Source organism: Macaca nemestrina, chromosome 9 (assembly GCF_043159975.1).
Source record: "Macaca nemestrina isolate mMacNem1 chromosome 9, mMacNem.hap1, whole genome shotgun sequence".
In the NCBI taxonomy this organism is placed as follows: Eukaryota; Metazoa; Chordata; class Mammalia; order Primates; family Cercopithecidae; genus Macaca; species Macaca nemestrina.
The window spans coordinates 121361234-121370292 of record NC_092133.1 but is presented as its reverse complement, the minus strand read 5'-3'; the positions used below and the strand labels follow the sequence as shown (position 1 = coordinate 121370292).

The following is a 9059-nucleotide window of genomic DNA, read 5'->3' as shown; positions in this document are numbered from 1 at the left end:
TTTTTTTGAGACAGGGTCTTGCTGTCACTCAGGCTGGAATGCAGTGGTGTGAACACGGCTCACTGCAGCCGTGATCGACATCCTGAGTTCAAGCAATCCTCCCACGTAGCTGGGGCCACAAGTGTGCACCACCATATCCAGCTAATTTTTGTATTGTTTGTAGAGTTGGGGGTCTCGCTATGTTTCCCAGGGTGGTCTTGAACTCCTGAGCTCAGGCTATCCCTCTAGCCTCAGTCTCCCAAAGTGTTGGGATTATAGGTGTGAGCCAGCAGGTCCAGTCCTCTAGAAAGATTGTTCTTTGTACCATAACGGTCATTTGGAAAGGAATATAGTTATATATAATAGCAATGAAAATAATATTCTTGCAAATCATTTCATTTATAAAAGGCTAAAATGTAGAAAATAAGTATTTTTAGCCTTCCCCAAATATTTCAAACCAGAGGAACCAGTAGATTGTTTTGATAGCATTTTTTCCCCCAACGTCTGATCATAAAAAGGAGCATTTTTATGATTTGTGAACGCAATGAATGGTATGCCTTGTGGAAGAGTGAAAACTCTGAACTGATCATGGAAAAAACCCAAAAGTTGGCAGAAAAGGGAAAGCAAAGACGTTTTTTAAAGTTAAAAATGTTTTTAAGAGTTTGGCTCTATTAATACGTTTTATTTGATCTATTTCAGTTTAATAAACGTTTCTAGATTATACAAAACACTGCCGTATCAGAGAGAGGCATGATCTCTACCAAGTCACGAATGACGACTTTCCCCTGGGCTCGTTCTAGACACGCTTCTCTTTTCCACACGCTGCTCCTGGGTGACCTCACCCACTTCCCTGTCTCTGCTGACCGTCCTTCCAGGGAGGATTCCCAAGCCCTTTGTTTTCAGCTGAGACCCCCTGTGCAGCCTCTTGTGCCTAGTGGATCTCTCTGTTCTGACGCCACGCTGACATTTCAAATGCCTCCTCCCTCCCTTGTCTGGGGGATGTATCCCCAGGGAAATCGCTGGGGACGTGGTCGGTGAGGGTGGGTGGGAGCCAGATTTCAGCAGGTGATGAAGTGAGGAGAAGAAAAGGAAATGGTGGCTGTTTCTTTGGCCATTTGCCCTTTTACTGTGTGTGAATGAAGGTACATTTTGATCTCCACCCTGCTGTCAAGGCAGGTACACTCTCCATCATTTACCAATGACATTCCACATCTTCAAGCTATTTCCTCTCTCCCTTCCCAAGTGAGCATTTCTAATACAGAAAGGTGGGTGGGGTGGCTTTATGCAGCCTCTGTCTTCCGGAATAAGAGTTATTAGACACCTCAACCCCAAAAAGAAGGCTAGGGCATTGATTCTTCCTCAGGGCAACTGTGCAGACAATTCTCATGTTTGCACAGTGTAAGACACAGTGATAAAGACTGCATTGCATGTACAAGTTTTACAAATATGTACATCTGAAAGTATGAGCACAAATGCTCAAGCTCTTCAAATAGAGGAAATACAAATTGTTTTGCTAACATAGTATGAAACCAAATAATTTATTTTACTACTTTAGAAAAAAAATCAAGTTTTAGAATCAACTGTTTCAGCGCCATATTTAACTCTGAAACAATGTTTTTGTCAACGCAGTAACTTTTTCCTCATTTTCACAATTAATGGGATTAACATGACTTTTTGATATGCCGTTAAAGGAAAGGAGAGACATGAACTCCTAAACATTTACAAGGCAGTGTGGCATAGTGGTTAGAAATACGTGCTCTGGTGCCGGTGACCCCAAGCTCAAACCCTGGCACTGTCACTTCCTAACTGTAGGACCCTGGATGAAGTTACTAAACCTGTCAGTTACGCAACTTCATCCACTCAAAGGAAGTAATGACAGCACCAATCTCATCCGGTGACTGTAAGGATGACATGACATAATTCATGTACAATTTAAAGTGGTCTGGCATATAGTCTATACTCAACCAGTGCCAGTTGTGACTGTCTCTAAGCCTACCTCCTAGGGAGATGTTTCAAGGAATGATGGTTACATGTTCATATTAGATACAGGATAAAAACATGCTAGCAGAGTCCTGGAAAGATGAGTTCTCGTTCAAACAAATTCTATTATTCTCTTTTCATAGAAAGCTACACCAATAAAGGGGCTAACCATTTTTTGGTGAGGAGGGCAGTGAGCTCTGGTTCATGCCATGGGTTTCTGGAAAGCGTGTTAAGTCCTATAGGTGGAACAGTGGAAAGGAAGATAGGAAGTGAATGTCCTGCTTCGCAAGGACCGTTACAACTATAGGAAGTCAAACACATGCGGTTTTCTTTCCTTTCTGTGTGCCCTTGTTTTATGATTTAGGCTTCAGCAGCAACCACACCATTAGCTGTAACTGTCCTTGTTGGCAGTGTTTACGTCAGAGCAGACCAAGCCCTTGCTGACTGAACCTGAAGAAATCAAAATGAATGAAGGAAAAAATCCTGCTAGTGGCAGTCCCAAGGAACTTTGGAAGAAAGTAAAAATAGAGCCACCAACATGCGGCATCATGTGACTCAGGGGCTGGCCTGTCGTACGATGCTGAAGAGCATGTGTGGCTCTGTACACCTCTGGTATTTCCTCCAAGGAGGAAACCTCAATCAGATTTAGCCTCTGAGCTTCTCATGGGCTAAAACTGAAATACCTGCTCAGTCTTCAGTACCTGGAAGAAACATTCACTCACGGCAGCATGGAAGTCGACAGTCACTGTTTCTGCCTCTTCTGGCCAAAGCCGGTGCCTTAGAAGGGGTTTACACGAACGTTGAAATCTCAAAATGTGCATTTACTGATGTACAGTAAAAGGGCAAATGGCCAAAGAAGCCTCCACCATTTCCTTCTCTCCTCACCTGCTGCAATCTGGCTTTGGTCCCCACCCACCCTCACTGACCAGGTCCCCAGTGATTTCCCTGTGGATACGTCCCTGGACAACTCTCTATTCTTATCCCTACCTGGCCTCGCGAAAGCATCTAATGCTGGGAAGTTCATTTCCTCTGGTTCCTGGGAGATGACTAGAGTGAAAGTTTCACGAGGATGGGGACTACAACAGCCTTGTTCCACGAGGCATTTCTTAAAATGCTTGGCAGAGTGTGTGCTCGTCACAGACATTCAATATCTGAGTGAGTGACCCAGTGTCTCCTGGCTCTGCTGGGCTTGTTCTAGACATGCTTCTCTTCTCCACACATTCCTCCTGGGTGACCTCACCCACTTCCCTGTCTCTGCGACCGTCCTTCCAGGGAGGATTCCCACACTCTTTTTTCAGCTGAAAGCCCCTGTGCAGCCTCTTGTGCCGACTGGATATCTGTTCTGACGCCACACTGACATTTCAAACTCCTCCTCCTGCTCTTGTTTGCTATTTTAAGGAGTGGAATGAACACCTGCCTACCTAACTGCCTAAACCAGTAACTAAGGGGTCTTCCTTAACCCCCTTTCCTCTATGCACACTCCCTGGCACCTCTGGCACTCAGTCCCTCAGTTCTGTATATTCGTCTTCCCTGTAATTCATCCCCTTCCACCACATCCCAGCTCAGGCCAGCCATCTTCTCCGGGCTACTTCATCAGTCTCTCTGACAGGTCTGGCTTCCTTCCCTCCGCGGCCTCCTCTCTCCCTGCAGCAAATGCACCAAATGCTCCCCACCCTGACTCTCACGCCCTCGCACCTGCTGCCCTTCCTCTGACTAACTCCTATTGATCCTTCAGGTTTCCGGACATCACCTGGTCCAGGAAGCGCTTCCTTGACCCTGCCCAGCCTGAGCCAGGGGCCCCTGCTACGTGCTCTGCAGCTCTCTGAGTGTCCCATCCGAGTGTTCACCCCATGATAACATCATTTCCTATTTAAGGTCTGCATCCCCTGCTAGATCTGTGTGTCTTGTTATTTTAGCTCCTGAAGCTAGGATAGTAGCCACAAAAATATTCAGACACCTCTGAATGAATAAACAAAAGCAGATTTGCAAATCTGTAAAATTTAACTCAAAACTGCTATCATTCTAAAAGAAACAATAACCTTGAGCTCTGTTTTCAAATGGAATAGTTAAGAAAAAGGCATTTCCCAAGGTGACAGGCAGGCATAACTAAGAATACACATGTAACCTTTACATAAGCATGTGTTGACTTGGGTTAGTTTAGGTTTACATCCAGGAAGCTACTTTCTAAATTCCTACTCAAACCAATCCTTCAAGTTGACTCTGTCTATAATCTTGCATAGTAAACTAAATGTGGCTCAAATACTACCTAAGGTCCAATAAGCCAGGAAAAGAGAAAAAGGAAAAGAGAAAAAGAGATGCAGTCTTCTTATCCTTATTTTTTTAGGCAAAAAATACTTGAATCATGTCTTAATAGTTGGAAAGGAGTTTAAGGCTCATCCAAGCCAACATTCTACAGGTGAGAAAGCAGACTCAGAGATGCAAAGAAGCATATTCAGGGTCACATTCGGTTTGATATTCGTGAAACGGTGTTAGGTCCTGGTTCCCTGACCCACAGGAACGCGCTCTCAGCTGTCAGTGCCATTTTAGATTGTAAGTTTACTGCAATGGTGGCTGTGTTTTTCAAGAGCAAGTTCCATGTGGAATGTTCCTTCCAATCATGCTTGCAACAAATAACTATTTCACTATTCAACAATTTGATGAAGAGAAATGAAGTAGAACTCTCATTGGGTCAATAAAGTGTTTCTCGCTGGTGGCAGCAGAAGGGAACAGGAAGAATCGCAATGGCAGGGGTAGGAGACTAGAAGGAAAGAGTAAAGGTACTTGGGAGTGTGTGATCATGCCCCCAGGACTCGGGGAGACATACAGCAAGGTACTTACCTTTTCTTTGTCACTAGCTTCTCTAGCCACTGTAGAGCCCTGAAACACAAAGAAATAATAAAAACATGCACATGGGAGGCACTGGGTTTCACACGTGGAAAATATGAAAATGGCTCTGGGCGGAGCAAAGAGCCAGCTCAGCACCTGCTCTGCTTCGCAGCCCACCTGGAATGGGCTTCTCACCCCTCCCTGACCGTGGCTCTCTGTCCGGCCTATGCCCCCTCTCTGCAGGTATTCTTGGCCACTGGCCGCGTCTCCAGCCCTGACTCTATCATGCTCACCTGTGTGTCTGTGGTTCTTGTCCAGCTGCTAGAAGTTAGAAAACCTGACTACCACTTACTTGAGCAATAATTTACTCAACACTGGATCAGCCCCACACTTTCTTCCTTGTATCAACTGCCAGAAATAGTCTTGTTATCTTAAAGAAGAGTCCCACTAGCTGGCTGTGGTGGGACCTCAGGGCGTTAAGTGCCTCTTTCCCTGCATTACGTCTTCCAGATGTGGGCACATCCTCGCCTGCTGACGTTTTTCTGCAACACTCATTGTTTTCTCCCGTCTTAAGAGTTACTGATGAACACTCTTTCCTTACGTGCTATACATGAGTCCTCCGCAGCCACTCTCTGACCCCATTTACTTTGGAGCTTCCTTCAAAGACACACAGTTATTTGTACCTCTTTTGTGCCAGGCCCTATGCTGAGTGCAGAGGTACAAAGTGGAGGAAAACATGGCCCTTGATCTCAGCAGTTTGTGCTCTACTGTAGTGGTGTTCAAAACTCTGCCTTAGAACTCTGGGTTGTGTAGGATGACCTGAGTCCACCTCAGAGGCTGACGGGGAGGCTTTTAGGGGTAGAGTCCAAGCAGAGAAACTTCCCATGGCTTGTGGAAGATTTTAATTCAAAAGAAAAGGTGGGAAACAAATGGTCCGGTGAATTCCTAAGTATGGATGACAACCACAGTGTCTCGTACACAGCAGATGTCCTGTGTTTACTGCATAAATGGCTGGAGATGAATCACAGGCCAGTTTCCTGGGCTCCCTTCCCCTCCTGCACTGGACACCCCTAACTACCATGAGGTCAGCTAAGGCACTTGCTTCTCGCCCACCTGATGAATAGACATCTATTGCTCTGGGTTACCTGGGTTAGCCATTCATTAAATGAACTTACAGTTGACTTTGGAAAAGTGAAAGTGGCTTTTAGATTGGCCACCTGCAAAGAAATCAAAAGTTTTGATTACTGGCTTTCATCGAGCAGCTCAGGCACTGACTAGGATGTGTGCTTCCTGCAATTCACAGATACGGAAACTTGAACGGAAGAGACTCCTCACATTGGGGAAGAGAGCCAAGACCAGGCTGGGGGGTCTCCCCAGGGCCGATCTTCCATCCCCCTGGTGCTCAGTGTCCTCAGGACTGGAAGATCCAAGGGACGCTGCTGCTGGCCCAGGAAAATGTTAATGTTTCTTGGGGCGAGTCAGAGCAGCCCAAAGCTAACCCATCAGATGGAGATGGATAATGTGAACCATTCATGAAGGCAAACCTGAGAACCCATTCTATGACCACAGCGCGAGCCCCTCTGCACAGCCATGCCCAGCAACTGTTACTCGCCATGGTCTACTTTCCTTCCTTTAGGGATTCCTGAATATGGATCACAAGTAGCTACCTTTACACACTGATTTTTAACAAAGAGTGTTCCCAAATACTTTTTTAACATTGGGACATTTGTAATACTTGAGCACTGCCTATGCTGCTGGGTACAGGAAGAAACTATTCTGCTTTGAATTCTTAACCAAGTTGTTGGGGGGGTGTGTGTGTGTGTGTACTCCCTCCTACAATAGCATCCACCCTGCTTCTGATTCTCAGGGAAGCTTCATCTGTATGTAAATGTTGATCATTAGCTTGGGAACAACAAAACACAAAACTCATCCAAGTTTAAATTAATTCACAATAAAAAAATGATAACAAAAATAGAAAAGGAAGGCCAAGAGTTTAAGCCATGAAATGATGCCAGATGTACAGGTTCCATCACAACTGAGAGCACTGGCAAGAACAGAGTTTATCTATGCCACAAGCCAGAAAGGGAGACGAAATTGTGAAAAGCAAGGCAAATTAAAATTAGAAGATTCAATCTCCAAGTATAATTTACTCCAAGATATGTTTACCAGATGCCTACTTGTCCGAGGCGCTCTCTTAGGCATTGCAGGGGGATTAAAAAACAAAAACAAAAACAAAAACAAAAACAAAAACACACAGTTAAGTAGAATAAAACACTTGCCCTTGAGGCACTTACACATCAGGAGAATGAATGAGGCAACCAAGATTCATTACCTCCCATATGCCATGCCTCATGCTGGACACGACACATATGTATCTTATGTAATCCTCAAAACATCCCTGCAAATGTAGGTAAAATTATCCCTGTTTTAATAGATGAAGAGACAGAGGGTCATAGAGGTTCAGCAACTTACACAAGGTCAACAAGTCATAAAAGAATAACATGTGACTTTAGAGGTCACTCTGGCTTTCTTCTCCGGGAAAGTCAGACAGAGTCCTGTGCGCCCTGAGTAGCACCACCAAGGCTTCAGGAAAGAGCTGGTGCTGGCGAGGGCCCTGGAGGGCGGCTGGGACTTCCCCAGGGGGAATTCCGGGGGCACAAAATGGCTTGTTTGGGCTAAGACTTTGAGGCAGGACAGGACAAGGGTGTATTTGGGAAGTAGATCCAGTGTGTGGGGACTTCAGAGGTTAGGAGACAAGACCAGGACAAGAGGTTAGGAAACTAGACCATTTCCTTCACTTAGACTAGCATTTCTGAAAGTATGGTTCAGACCCTGGGGTCCTGAAACCAAAACTACACAAAGTCAAAACTATTTTTATAATAGTACTGAGACATTATTTGCCTTTTTCACCATCTTGATATGTGTATAAATACTGCAAAAACAATGGTGGGAAGAACTGCTAGCAGTTTAGCATAAGTCAAACAGTGGCACCAATGGGTATTAGTAGCGTCTGTGATTTAAAAAAACACACCAATGAAAAAAAACCATCATCACCAAAGAAACCCAGCGTCATTTCAGAAACCACTGAAGCCACACATCCTGGTTTTACGACTTGTGAGCTGTGTACGAGTTGCTGAACCTCTGGCTAAGATGGTGTCTCCTACAAGCAGGCATCTAGTAAACACATGAAAGCATAAAATTAAATGTATCAAATCTAGACCCAGGAATACACGTCTTTCCAGTATTCTGTGCGGGAAGTATACATAAAGCACTTCTGTTTATAAAGAAGGAATGGTTTCTTAACTGTTTTCGTGATGGTTTGAGTTATGAGCTGAACTAGCCACCTTTTTCTTTTTCTTTTTTTTTTTTTTTTTTTTTTTTGAGACGGAGTCTCGCTCTGTCGCCCAGCCCAGGCTGGAGTGCAGTGGCGCGATCTCGGCTCACTGCAAGCTCCGCCTCCCGGGTTCCCGCCATTCTCCTGCCTCAGCCTCCCGAGTAGCTGGGACTACAGGCGCCCACAACCGCGCCCGGCTAATTTTTTATATTTTTAGTAGAGACGGGGTTTCACCGTGGTCTCGATCTCCTGACCTTGTGATCCGCCCGCCTCGGCCTCCCAAAGTGCTGGGATTACAGGCGTGAGCCACCGCGCCCGGCCCATCTTTTTCATGAAACAACACTTTTACTTGAAAAAACAATGACAGTCTATGTTTATTCAGATCTGGGCATGTGACTGATGTTTGCTACAAAATGAATGAAGCTGCTAGGCTCGCCTGTATGCTGGGGTGCTTGCCACATGCGGTCATTTCACAGAAAACTGACAGGGCTTGTGGCCAGTGACAAAATGTGAGATTCCAAGTAAAAAACCCATTTTTAAAAAACTTATATCCCCCACCCTGGGTCTGACAGCTTCCCAATATGTAAAAGACTTTTCTGATGACATTGGTGGTGACAGTGTTATGACTGCTTGATACTGCATAATGAAATGTGTCAATATTTGGAAGAGGCACATAACTCAGTGAACCAATATGTTCCAAATGGCAAGTGCATGCCTTGACAAAGTCACACATTCAGAACAATGCATGCAAACAGACCAATGGATTTTGATGAAGAGTTCAGAAAGTTCATTGATGTGATTTCAGATTTCATAATGTAACTAAGCTTTGAGAAATTACCTCTTGTCAAGCTATGGTATAGTATCAACGAAGAATATCTACAATTATCCAAAAAAGTTGTTAAACATGCTTTAACAACTTTCCAAACTTCATTATTGTGTG

The 9059-nt window shown here is 44.7% G+C and overlaps 1 protein-coding gene across 3 annotated transcripts in view; it reads right to left on the bottom strand.

The window, feature by feature from the left end:
- LOC105480038 (phosphatidylinositol-5-phosphate 4-kinase type 2 alpha) overlaps positions 1-9059 on the bottom strand; it is a 177162-nt gene that overhangs the window by 25596 nt on the left and 142507 nt on the right. For all 3 annotated transcript variants that reach the window (XM_011738478.2, XM_011738476.3, XM_071070392.1), the window contains one exon: positions 4798-4836. In XM_011738478.2, coding sequence (XP_011736780.1) covers positions 4798-4836 — 39 coding nt within the window. The remainder of the gene's footprint in view (positions 1-4797; positions 4837-9059) is intronic.